The sequence below is a fragment of the Lipotes vexillifer genome, unplaced genomic scaffold (assembly GCF_000442215.2).
Source record: "Lipotes vexillifer unplaced genomic scaffold, Lipotes_vexillifer_v1.1 scaffold514, whole genome shotgun sequence".
Taxonomy (NCBI): domain Eukaryota; kingdom Metazoa; phylum Chordata; class Mammalia; order Artiodactyla; family Lipotidae; genus Lipotes; species Lipotes vexillifer.
In genome coordinates this window covers 623,055-636,510 of record NW_006789975.1, presented here as the reverse complement: position 1 = coordinate 636,510, position 13,456 = coordinate 623,055, and the positions used below count along the sequence as shown (strand labels likewise).

The 13,456-nt window shown below is 59.5% G+C and overlaps 1 protein-coding gene across 1 annotated transcript in view; it reads right to left on the bottom strand.

Moving 5' to 3' along the window:
* The window catches only part of UNC5A (unc-5 netrin receptor A), a 64,940-nt gene extending 54,279 nt beyond the window's left edge, over positions 1-10,661 (bottom strand). The window contains exon 1 of the mRNA XM_007463077.1: positions 10,592-10,661. Coding sequence (XP_007463139.1) covers positions 10,592-10,661 — 70 coding nt within the window. The remainder of the gene's footprint in view (positions 1-10,591) is intronic.
* Positions 10,662-13,456: the final 2,795 nt, after the last annotated feature.

The following is a 13,456-nucleotide window of genomic DNA, read 5'->3' as shown; positions in this document are numbered from 1 at the left end:
TTTTGCGGTACGCGGGCCTCTCACTGTTGCGGCCTCTCCCGTTGCGGAGCACAGGCTCCGGAAGCGCAGGCTCAGCGGCCATGGCTCACGGGCCCAGCCATTCCGCGGCATGTGGGATCTTCCTGGACCAGGGCACGAACCCGTGTCCCCTGCATCAGCAGTCGGACTCCCAACCACTGCGCCACCAGGGAAGTCCAGCAGGCGGATTCTTAACCACTGTGCCACCAAGGAAGTCCGGCCAGCATTGTTTTCTAACACAGCTGATTAATTGGCTAATGTCGATCCGGACTTGGGTCTTTACCTGTCAGCCTCAGGCTGTGTCCTTGGTGCTAGTCAGCATTTTTATTAAATACTTGGGTAAAATGTACTGATGACATACTGGTTAAATCTGAGGATCATGTGCCCATCCCTTCTCCAAGAACAAGAAGCTGTGAGTGGTGGCAAACAGCCTGGGTAACAGGACAGTGACATAGGTGGCTTGGGCCCAGCTAACCTGTACAACCATAACCCCTGGCTGTGGCGACTGGCTCACTCATACATTGGACCAATGGGGAAAGACCAGGACATTTGTTGGATGGCTAAGGGAAGAAGGATTCTCTCTTTCCCCCTGGATTGGGCCTGCAAGGATGTAGCCCTGGTAACTCTGGCAGCTACCTTGGTACTGTGAGGGGAAAGGCTGTTGGAGAGTGGCACCAACACCCCCCATCCCCTGCCAGAGCAGAGATGAGGGATGTATCCTGGTCACACTGGACTCTCCCTGGATCCAACCATGCCTGAAGCCAGAGCGACCCCTGGCCTTTCAGTCACACATGGCAAAAAAATTTTTTTTTTTTTTTTTTTTTTTTTTTTTGCTTAAGCCAGTTTGGGTTGGGTTTTCCAATATTTGCAACAGGCACACTTAGTATCCTATGCTAGTCCACACCAGGGCATTGTGTCACAGTGGGATGCCCTGCTGGGACTGACATCCAGAGGCAGCTAACAAAGATGTTGGGGATAGAGAAGGGGGCTTGGAACCTGCTACATGAGGAACACCTGAGTGGATGGGAGGTGCCTGGCCTGGCAAAGGGCAGATAGGGCCCTGTCTTAAATAACTGAAAAGAGAAAAGCTACCCTTGTGTTGCCCCAGAAGGAAAAGCCAAGAACTATCTAGGGGAGCTTACTGGGAAGGATTCCACCTCCCATAAGAAAGTTGCTCTGAACAGCCCGAGCCACCTGAAGATGTGTGGCCCTGGAAAAGTTGGAAAGCCGACCCCCAGGGGGTTTTATAATCAAAATCCTCTGGCCTGTACATCCCAGCCCAGGATTAGAAAGTACCTGCACCCTGGTGGCGGGATGGTGTGAAGAGGCAGGATACAGGGGGGAAATGGGCTCTGGGAGATGAGGGGATTAGCCCAAGATCACGCCGAGGAGCAAGGTCCCCTGACTCTCTCCAGTGGGCTTTCAAGTCCATGGGACACCAGACAAGGTCCTGACAGTAAATGGACACATGGGGCTTGGTTCTGCTCCCCGCTGGTGTGGGTGGGGGAGGTGAGGCTGAGCAGTAACAAGGTCCCAGCTCTGCCACTTCTCTGAGCCTTAGTGTCCTCATCTAATAAATGGCACTAACCTCACCTACCTCCTGGGTTGTCCTGAGGTTCTTATCAGATGATGCTGGTAGCGCCCAGCACCGGCCACGGTTCCTACCATCACCAAGGTAATTAAGAATATAAGGAACGACAGTTTCAGCCACCGAAGCCTCCTCCTTTCCCCCCCACAGGCTTCAATCCTCTTAGCAGAGGAGAATGAGTTTGGATGTCAAAGACCTGGGTTGGAACCCCAACCTGGAACCCCAGGTTTGCTTACGATGCCCATGCGGGACCTCGGGAAGCCATGCCTGCCCTCCCATATCTGTAAAATGGGACGGACCACAGCGGCGCACTGGAAGCCTACAGAAGGTGCCCCAGAAATCTCCTTTCCGCCGCGAGCTCAGCCTGGGAGTTGGAGCCGCTACACACACCAGACCGCCAGAGGGGCCCACCGCCCAGCCACGTCTCCGGGGTCTGAGGGAAGGCGGCGCCAGTGGGGACTGCAGCCGGGCGGGCGCGGGAACCGAAGAGCGGCGGAGGCCGCCGAGCCGCCGTGCCCGGAGGCTGGACGCCTGCTCCCCCGGCGGCAGCCGAGCGCTCAGCCAGCAACTTGTTAACAGGCCCCGAACAAAGAGCCGCTAATCCGGCGGGCGGCCGCGGGCGGGCTCGCGGGCGGAGGGATCCTGTCTCTCTTCCGCGCGGCCGCCGAGTTGACTGCGCGCTCATTACCCGGCGCCGGGCGGGGGCGGGGTCGCGGGCCAGGACACGCAGCACCCCTTCTCCTTAGACGGCCCCGGGGTGCGCCCCTCCCCAGAGCCCCGGCGGGCGGACGCAGCGGATAATTGCTAATCCCCTGGGCTCGGGCTCCCGTGGGCTCGGGCACCTGCCGCCCCACGGCTTCTCACGTGCTCCGCAGCTCGCCCGCAGGAGGCTTGCCTCTAGCCCGCGACCCCCACCCTCCAAGCTACCCGGACAACGTGGTGGGGAGTGGGGAAGGCTCCGGTCACGCCTGTCACGCCGGGACCATAAGGAATCACTCCTACCTGCCAGTGCCTGGCATCCTTTTTTTTTTTTTTTCTTTTGTTGTTGGGGTGGGGGCCGAGAAGGGCTGGAAAGATGCAGATGCGGAAAAAGGCAGAAGCCCCTCAACTCCATCTGGTCTCTGCTCCAATAAGGAGGGGGTAGGGTCTAAATCGGGGTGTACCTCCCTGCAGGCTCTGAGCTGGACATGCTGGGGTGGGGCACGGGGAGTCCCACCTGCCACCCTGGCTGGGGAGGTGTACTGCAGAGGTGGGATACAGGGACCAGAGCTCCCTCTCCAAGGGTCAGTCTAGACTGACTCCTCCCCATACCTCAGCCATGCATTTGCCTGGAGCTCAAGGTGACCCTGAGCCTTCTAGAGGGACACAGCTCTGACATCCAGGAGTGCAGAGGGGCCTGAATCTGGGGGACTCACCCATCAGGGCACTGGCCCTTGGTGCTCTCACCATGGCCCACTCATAGGTGGGGAGTTCAGGGTCCCCTCCCCCATCTAAGCGGGACCTAAAATTTGCCCTTTGTGGCCTGCTCTGGGGAGCAGCTGCCAATTAGGCCTCTCCTGATGGTTATGAATCTCCCTGTCTCCATCTCAAACAGGGCTGGGATGGCACAGCCAACAACCACACCTGGAGAGCAGGAGGGGCAGGGGACTTCTATATGCCCTGCCCCTGGGCGTCCAAGTGGGCAGAGAAAAGACACAAGGCCTGTCCCCCATCTCCAAATGGAGACCTCCCCTCAGGCCTCTGCCCTTTTGCCTGGACCCCCAGCTGCACCCTCTCCCACAAAGAGGGCACCAGGCACTCCCACACTCCCCATAGGAGAGGATGGAACAGTGCCCTCTGCCATATCCCTCACCAGCAATTGCTAACATTTATTGAGTGCCTACTGTGTGCCAAGATTGACATGCCATCAGTCTGACTAATGCACACATCAACACTGAGTTAGGTCCTCTTATGACTACTTTAGAGACAAGGAAATAAAGAAGTACAGGGAGGAGCTGGATCCACAGCCAGGACGAGGGTGAGGCAGGGGGTGCCAAGGGTATGAAATGTAAGGAGGCACTCACTCTCAGGGGCTGACCCTGTACTAGCACAACTTAAATTTTGCACCCTAGGCCCCTCCCTTGCCTCACCCTAGTCGGAGCCCTGGTCCAAACCCCGACCCCAGAGCCTGCCAACTCAACCATCCTACCACCTTCTCCACGTGCCTGGGGTTCTGGCTCCCAGGGGACCAAAGACTGCCTGCAGCATCTGGCATCAGTCCCTGGGAAGAGGGTGGGCCTTAGGCACTGGCACTCTGACCTTCTGGGGGTCCTGAGAAGGCCTGTTTTTGCCACTGGGGGAGTTCACCAGCTAAAGCATGACCCTGCTTCCTTGCCTGGGCGCTGGGACTCACAACTCCCACGTCTGTGTCACAGTCACCTTCGGCCCTGCTGCAACAGCCACGTAGCTCCAAAGCAACACAGGCAGCTGCTGCCAGTGTGGTTGGTGGCTTTGGCAGGTGCTGGGCAGGTGTGAACAGTTCCTGGGGGAACCTGCTGCTGAGTGCACAGTCCACCCCAAGCTCACAAGGCAGCCTCTCTGGGCACAGCCCCCAGTAGTCATCAAGCCCAACCCTTTAGTATACAAAGAGGAAAACAGCCCAGAGAGGTTAAGTGATTTGTCCAAGATCACACAGCAATCAAACAGCAGAGCCTGAACCAGAATTGATTCCATCCAGGGCCCCCACCCCTGCCTTGCTGCCATGTTCTGTGTGTGAGAGCTGATCGTCAGCACACAGTTCCAGGACAAGCTGAGCCCAAACCATCATGTTCACAGAACCCCCAAACAAAGCTCTTTGCACACTGCAGCAACCGGTGTCTGAATCAGGCCCTGCAGGGGTGATGTGTGTATAGATGGGGGGTGAGTAGGGTGCTTCTTCCAACTAGAAGCAATGATTCCTCCTGAGGGCTCCTGCCTGGGGCTGGAGCAACAAGAGGTGAAGCAGCTTATACAGAGACCATCTTCTCTCGTATATATGAGCTTGGGGCCTGATGCATCTTAAGACCCCACCCTGTCCTAACTCATGTCCCTTCAGGTGCCAGGGAAAAAGGAGGAAGGAGGCAAACGCGTGCCTGCTCCATGTCGGGGTCCACCCTGGGTGCTCTATGTTGTCCATCAACTCGTAACTATAACCTCAGGAAGCAGACGTGACCCCATTCTACAAAGGTGGAAACAGGCTGGGGAGTAAGTTACTCATCCTAGGTCAGGTGGCTTAGACTGAAACCGGGCCTGTCTGCCTCTTAAGCACTGCCCTTTCTACCAGACCTGACAGGAGGAGGGGGCCAAGGCTCCCCAGAGGGCAGGAGGACCCTTCAATGCCACTCTCATGGGAGCACACAAGAGGAACGGAGGGCTGAGCCAGCAGAACTGACTGCAGGAAGCTGGGCGTCCATCTGGGTGGTGAGGATGGTCGGGGCCCAGGGGCTGGGCTCTGCTGGGGCTGAGCCTCAGGAGCTAGGAGCCCTGCGTAGGTGCCCACAGAGCCGCCGGTCCAGCCCTGAGGATGGGGGTGGGGCCCGAGGAAGGGCCACCCAGACAGACTGTCAGGGTCAGGATGGGTAATGCCACAGCTGGGTGCCCCTCAGCCCTACCTTCCAGGGGCTTCAGTCTGCAAGTCTGGGGGCCAGAATGACATTATTTGCATGAGAAGACACCCACCTGGGAACATCTATGCCTGGGAGGGCTGGGGGTGGGCAGGGAGGTTCCTATTCTATATACATGGGCAAAGCTGTGTGAGGGACTCACACAGGCTCCCGTGAGCTGGTTTGCCATCCGTGTGTGGGGCGTCAGCTAGCTGGTCCCCACCCTGGACAGGAGCCAGCTCCAGCCTCCCTGGAGCAGGGCAGTCTGTGTACAGGCACAGGGATGAGGAGGGCTGCGGAGGGGACAGAACAAACTTCTCTCCCCCTCCCCAGCCGCAAGAGCCCTCCCTGCCTAGCCAGAGAACCCGAACTCAAGCAGAGGAAATAAAGAGAAAAAATAAGCACTTGACTGGCTGTGACTTGGAGCACGCTGGGGGCTGAGAACCGGGTCGCAGTGCCGCAGACAGTGGCAATATTTGTGGGAAGCACTGGCATGAATGAGGAGGTGGCTCGGGCCAGATGCCTCTGGCAGCTGCCCCAGGCCCCACGTGCCTTTCCAGGGCTGAAAAACCAGTACCTCTGTCCTGTAGCCCACTCAGAGCTCCTCAGTGTGCCGTGACCCCTGCATGGGTCTTAGGAGGAGCTGGGGAGGCCTCTTGGAGGGGGCTGGATTGAAGCTGGGGGCTGAGACAAGCAGAAAAGTGGGGACTGGAGGCAGCAGGGGGGCTTGGCCTGGATCTGGACAGAGCTGAGGATGTTGGGGTATGGGATGGGGAGCGTGGCTGGCTGGCTGGGGGGCACCAGGTTCTGCAAGGCAAGTACAGTGTGTGGAAGCAAGAGCTTGTCTGGGGGTGTGGATGCCCAGCCCACCGGCAGTCAGAGCCAGGGAGGACGCCCAACCTGCCAACACATCAGCCCAGGGATGTGTGGTGATGCAGGTGTTTCCCTAATGGCTCCTGGGCTCAGGGTTCAGACTTTACCTGCTGGACTGGGGCACCACAGAAGGCTTTCTAGTGGGTTCTAGCCTGGGTAAAAGGGGCATTAGTCTAAGTGGAGGAGGCACAGGAGGGGGATGAGTGGGGGGTGGCCACTGCACTGGTCCAAGTGAGAAAGGTGAGGAAGAAAGGGCTGGGGGAGGAGGGGACAAAGGAGAGGGACATGAGCAAAGTCACAAGTATGGCTGAGCTGGAGGACTTGGTGACAGGTTAGACATGAAGCGTGAAGGAGGACCTTAGAGCCAAGAGAGACTCTAAGGTTTCCAGCCCCAGGCTGGGGGAAAAAGGGAAGGGGGGACGGCAGGGCCCCTGGGAGGAGGGGACTGCAGGAGAGGGTTGGCCTGGAATGAGCAGGTCTGGGTACGCTCATGAGACAGTGCGCACGTGCACACGCCTGTGTGTGTGTGTGTGTGTGTGTGTGTGTGTGCTCGCGCGCGCGCGCGCGTGTGTGTGCATCTGTGTATACATGTGTCTCTGGTGGCAGCCAAGCCCAGCATTGGGGCCTTTGCCTGGAAAAGTCCTCCAGCCCTGGCTGAGGGCAGCTTCTGCCTCTGAGACTTCATGGCTTGAGTCTGCAGCTCTGGGGCCCAGAGCAGCACGAGGCAGGACGAAGGGATATAAGACAGGGGGTCCTGGCCCCTGGCTGAGGCCAAAGTTGGCTGCTCAGGAACCAGGAACCAGGCCAGTCAGTGCCTCTTGGCTGGGGGGGGTCTGGTACCTGGATCAATGCCAATCCCAGGCTCCTAAGGGAAGCCCCTCCCAGCACAGGCAAGGAGAGGCAGGTGGGCCAGTCAGAGGGCCAGCCCTCTTCTGGGGTGCCTGGGGGGACCCCAAAGAGCAGACACCCATCCCAAGGCAGGGTGAGTGAGAGCAGTGTATCTCTTAGCATTGAAGAATTAAGACACCTTCCCAGCAACCAACTGCTCCAGCCTGGGGGTGGGGGGTGGAAAGAGGGGTCCAGGATCAACCCTGAAGGTGGGGGAGGGGCCTGAGGAAGCGGCCACTGGGACAGACTGTTGGGGTCAGGATGGGCAGTGCCACGACTCAGTGATGCCCCTCAGCCCCACCTTCCAGGAGATCCAGCTCCCCGTGGGCCCCGCCCCCTCAGGAGTGCAGAGATCCGAGACAGGGAAACACAGGTGTGTGCAGCTCACAGGGGCGGGGAGGCAGGTGCCAGCTGTGTGACTGGGTATGAATGGGAAAAGCCTGTGAGACACGTGGGTCCCTGTGTGCGCGGGCACAGAGAGGGCCCACTCGGGTAAGTGTGCTGAAGGGACAGGCTTTTGTGTGATATCAGGAGACAGAGGGTGGGCACTTAGCCCGGAGAGCAGGAGGCTTCAGAAGTGCTGGCCCCCGGCGCCCCCTGCCGCCTGGCCAGCCTTCCCTCCCTCAGCCACTCACAGACACATTTCACTGGTTGCTGTTGCCAAGGAGCTAAATGGGCGGTGTGGGAGGAGCCGGGGTCAGCGCAGGGCCAGCCTGCTGGGCACATGTGCCCGGAGCCTGTGGGGGCCAGCAGTAAGGGGCCCCAGATGACAAGAAGGGCCCCATGCCCTTCAGCAGCCCCTCACATGGGCCTGAGAGTTGATGCCCAGAGACAGGCTCTGCTCCAGGGCAGTCCTGTGGCACGGGTGCCCACTGGCCAGCTCCCTCGGCAACCTTACACGAGGTCCCAAAAGGTGCCTCGAGACCCAGGGATGCGGTTCCCCCACTCTACAGCCTCCCAAGGAATCCATGCAGCACCCCTGGGGCTGCGGCACCCTGACTCACCAGTACCCACCACCGTCTCATCTACACACCTTCACAACTGTCACACACGTGCGGTAGGCCTACCGTCACACACGCTCATCTGGCCACACGCATACCAAGTCTGCACACACTGCCAACCCGCGTCATCGCCAGGGCACACATGGCAGCCCATGGCCCTCACACGTGCTCACGTGGGCAATATGCAGATATGACCACACAGCCCTCTCGCAAGCATCTGACTCAGTAAACACGTCCCGGCCCCTACTGGGTATCTAGCAACACCTCCCTTGTGTGTGGAGCTCGAACACCCCCAGATCACCACAGTCAGTGATGCAACCCGTACCCCTGAGCGATGCACACACTCCTAACACACACATGTGTGCAATATGAAGACTCACCCAATGGCAGTGCAGCCTCCCAGCTTGGTCCGGATGAGGAGGGGAGGTCATGGGGCAGAGGGGTTTGGTAAAGTGAGGATTTGGTGGGGGGATGATGGGGTGATGGAAAGGGAGAGAGAGTGGATGGGATGAGGTGGAGGGAGGACTGAGGGGGGCAGGATGCAGAGGGTGGCCAGGCAGTGGTGGATGCAGGATGCACTATGCAGAGACCCTTTAAGGAAACAGCCATCAGCCTCAATCATCAGGCTGGTTTCTGAGCTTTCACTCATTCATCTCCAGTCAGTCTGGCTTCCCATCTCAGGAAACCCTATGCTCCCTTCTGACACACCTGGGATTAACAATGGCCTGGCCAGGCTCAGCGGCACACCCCCCCCACACACACACCAGGGTCTCAGGGTAGCAAGAATCAAGAATTGCTAGGGCAAACTCCATGCCCCCTTGATCACACGAATGACACCCTCCCCCCGCCCCCCGCCATACACATAGACACTCAGCTCTGCTAAGTGCATGGGGGTCAGGCACAGACCAGGAGGCCCCCAAAAACTCAGCCTAGGTGGAAGCTCAGGGACAGCAAACAAAGGATGCAGGGGAACTCCCCCCACCCCCAGGAGGTGGGCTGAAGGCTGAGTTATGGGGCAGGAGAGGGTGGCCAAAGGGACACGAAGGGAGGGAGAGGGTTGTTCAGAGAAAGGGAGTGGAGGACGCGGTAGTATATCCACAGCATACACCTCTGGCCTCCACACACCAGGAAGGCCAAGAGCCACAGCGTGGGTCAGGGGCCCTGGCGCTCTGATTGTGCCGGCTACAGGGGCTGGGGGGCTAGTGTATGCGCCTCCACGCCTGGGTGTGTGCGTGTGCGAGCGTGTGTGGCGAGGACAGGGGAGGACACTGTGTTCCGGACGTGGGCAGAGGCCAGGTGCCAAGCTGGGAATTGTGAGTAGCTGTTTGGGACAGATGCTGCCGGGAAGAGGTATCTTAACCCCCTTCCTCAATTTCCTGGGCACTTGGGATGTGGTCAAAACTCTCTAATCTGCTAACCGGCAAAGTCAGACTCCCCGGGGCGTTGATCTAAACCCCCGACCCTGCTCTGGGGCCGGGCAACCAGCAAACTTCCCCCGCCTGCAGGCGTGCGGCGTCTACACTCGCCAGCCCCACGCGCTGACAGCTGCTCCTGTACTTGGCAGAACCCAGGCTTCCGGGCAAGCGCGCGGGGAAGCTGCGCAGCAGCAAGAGGCGGCCCCCGCGTCCCGCCTTGCAAAGTTTGGCCCCCGGGGGCTCCTGGCCAGGTCCGGCAGCGCGGATCAGGGACCCCCAGAGCAACGAGCGTTCGCGCGCACGGTCCCCCGCAAGCGTCCCCAGAGCGCGCGCGTGACTCACCCGAGCCGCGGAGCCAGGCGGCGAGGACTATGCCCAGGAGCAAACAAAGGATGCAGGGGAACTCCCCCCACCCCCAGGAGGTGGGCTGAAGGCTGAGTTATGGGGCAGGAGAGGGTGGCCAAAGGGACACGAAGGGAGGGAGAGGGTTGTTCAGAGAAAGGGAGTGGAGGACGCGGTAGTATATCCACAGCATACACCTCTGGCCTCCACACACCAGGAAGGCCAAGAGCCACAGCGTGGGTCAGGGGCCCTGGCGCTCTGATTGTGCCGGCTACAGGGGCTGGGGGGCTAGTGTATGCGCCTCCACGCCTGGGTGTGTGCGTGTGCGAGCGTGTGTGGCGAGGACAGGGGAGGACACTGTGTTCCGGACGTGGGCAGAGGCCAGGTGCCAAGCTGGGAATTGTGAGTAGCTGTTTGGGACAGATGCTGCCGGGAAGAGGTATCTTAACCCCCTTCCTCAATTTCCTGGGCACTTGGGATGTGGTCAAAACTCTCTAATCTGCTAACCGGCAAAGTCAGACTCCCCGGGGCGTTGATCTAAACCCCCGACCCTGCTCTGGGGCCGGGCAACCAGCAAACTTCCCCCGCCTGCAGGCGTGCGGCGTCTACACTCGCCAGCCCCACGCGCTGACAGCTGCTCCTGTACTTGGCAGAACCCAGGCTTCCGGGCAAGCGCGCGGGGAAGCTGCGCAGCAGCAAGAGGCGGCCCCCGCGTCCCGCCTTGCAAAGTTTGGCCCCCGGGGGCTCCTGGCCAGGTCCGGCAGCGCGGATCAGGGACCCCCAGAGCAACGAGCGTTCGCGCGCACGGTCCCCCGCAAGCGTCCCCAGAGCGCGCGCGTGACTCACCCGAGCCGCGGAGCCAGGCGGCGAGGACTATGCCCAGGAACGCTGGCCACAGGCCGGACCGGACGGCCATGGCCGCGGGCGGGCAGGCGGGTGGGCGGGTCGGGCGCGGGGCCCCGCAGACGAGAGGGCGCCTTTCAGCGCCTCAGCCCAGAGCCCCAGCTCCGGGCACCCCCGGGGCCCATGCCAGCGGTCTGCGCTGCCTCCGGGCGGCCGGGTGCGGGGCGCACGCGGCGCGTGGGCTCCCCTGGGCAACAGGAGCGCAGCAATGCAGCCGGGGCGGAGCGCAGCGCCAGCCGCGCCGCGCACCGAGCCAGCCGCGGCGCTGAGCCCGCAGCCTGGGAGCCGGCCGGCGGGCGCCGCAAAATCCGGACTGGAGCGCCGGAGCTGGGCGACAGCAGGGCGGGGCGGGGGAAGGAAGGAGGGGCCCCGCCGCCCTGCGCCGCGCGAGTGGGCCACCCTCCAGCTCCGGGGATCCCTCCCGGCGATGCCCGAGGCTCCCCCGGGGAGGGGCTGGGGTGGTGGGCGGGGAGGCCTCCCACCGCCCCACGCGATCTCCAGGGACCAGCCAGGAGTCTGAAACCCGGAGCGGATCGGTTCTCCGGATCCGGGCTCTCCCGGGCCCGCCAGCCTGCGCACAGGTGGCCCGGGAGGGGCCCAGGGCTGCGGCGACCCCCGGCCCGGCGCCAGGCTGCAGACAGAGGCCCGGGGCAGGGGTGCCCGGGGTTTCTCTACCCCTAGCCCACCCCAGTCCCCGCCTCCCGGCCGCGCTCCGAGGCAGTCAGCGTGCCGCGGTACACCACCCAGCCCGTAGCTTGGATAGGAGACTGCGGGAGAGCTCCCGGGCTCTGGCCCGCTAGCAGAGGTACGCGGGTAGGCTAGACTAGGCGCCACCCGCAGTCCCAGCCACGTAGCCTGGTGGACCTCAGAGTGACCCCAGGTTTCTCTAACCCCACGGCACCGTTCACCTAAGGAAAACAATCCTAGGACGCAGCGCAACCGACAGGGCGCGCGGTGTTTGCGCCCGGAGTGCGCACCGCGCCGGAGACGTGGGCGTGAAGGAACCAACCGGGCTTTGGGAGCTAGAGAGATCTAGGGTAGGGTCTAGGAGCCTCCGCCTTCTAGCTCTGTGACCTTGGGCAAGTCATGTTGTCTCCCGGAGCCTCCAGCAACGACCGCAGCAGGAGCCTCCTGTTCCCCACCCCCCATTCCCTAATCTGGTTAAAACAAACAGAGGGTTGCCTTGAAGGAGAAAAGAAAAGACAAACACGCACCATGTGCGCGGGGAGAGTGGTCAGAAAAAGAGAGGTTCCTACTCTGCTCGGGAGGAGAATGGGGAGGGTGAGGGCACGGTCGCAAACTAAAATGTCTACAGGGGCCAGTCGATAATATAAATTGATGCTGCATGCTGGGCGATATAAGAAGCGTCTTCGCTTCCACAAAGAGATATGAGCTCTCCTGTATTTCTTGAATCACGAGGCCCTCTCTCGGTCTGTCTTTTGTTTCCCACTTTTGATAGAGAAGGGTTGTGAGAAATGTTTTGCTTTCCTCTTAACTCTACTGTGAAAAACACCAGCCAATGTCCAGATACGTATCTATAGATGCTGGGCTTCAGTGCCAAGGAGGCAATGGCAGCGCTGGGGACTGGGCACAGGGTCCCATCTCCGGCACAGCTGGCTCTTCTCCAGGTGCCAGTTTGGGGGTGGGGGTGGGGTGGGGCCCAGTAGGGCCACATCTTCCAAATTTTCAATAGAAGCCATTGTATCAGTATATGAGATTTTCTGATTTAAAATTTTTAACTAAAACAATTAAAAAAAAAAATTAACTTCATGTGAGCCCAGATGAAGATGTCCAAAAATATCCACCAGCTTTGGGGTTTGAACTCTGTTTTGGGGATTGCTTGTGCATAGACAGTGTCAAGGGGCCCTGATCTACCCAACAAGAGAGTGTGTGTGTGTTTTGTGTGTGTGTGTGCGTGCACACGGGCGCATATGTGTGTGTTGGGGGGAGCAGTGTACCTAGGCTGCTCCCTCTGGCATTGTGCCCCACCCCACTCCCAGGAAAGAGGTGGGTGAGAGAGGTGAAACAATAGCAGGACCTGCATTTGGGGCCTCCAATATGGGGGAGATGGTTAGGAACTGGGATTTGGGCCCTGGAGGGAGGTAGCTGAGAATGAAAGACTGGGAACGGGGCTGGGGTATAAGATGATATCATAATGGGGTGTCCTGGACTCTGCTGTCTGCCTACATTTATAATTTGGTTTGATACAGGAAATCCTGTTAAATGAACATTATTATCTCCATTTTATCAATGAGGTAACAGGCTTGGGGAAGGAAAGTACCTTATGCCCAGGGCCAACCTTATTCAATGATTGCAAGGTTAGTTGAGATGACTCTGTGCACGGTTTGATTAAAATGTCCATGCTCCATAGATTTTTCCCCTGCAGTTTTTGCTCTGGGATTAGAATTTGGGAATGAGGTTTGGGGTACAGGAAAGAAAAGGTCCTTCTCTGTTCAGTTTGGTTGCTCTGGTCCTTTCTCTGGCCCTCTCTCTTCAGCCAGAATAAGATGGTTTGTGTAGCAGTCAAGATAGACTAGATTATGTTGTGGTAACAGTCCCCAAGTCTCTGTGGCTTAAATAAACAAAAATTTATTTCTCATTTATCCATCATGGGTCTACTGCTCCAGATCTTCGTCACTCGAGTACAAAGCAGCCACTCTTAGGTGACGGAGAGGAAACGGGAGCTCTGGAAGTACACCCACCAGCAATCAATGGCTCATCCCAGAAATGACACTTCCACTCCCAATTCAATGGCCACAGCTGGCCCTGCGGGCCCACCCAAGAGGACAAGAGAGTGTATTCCTACCA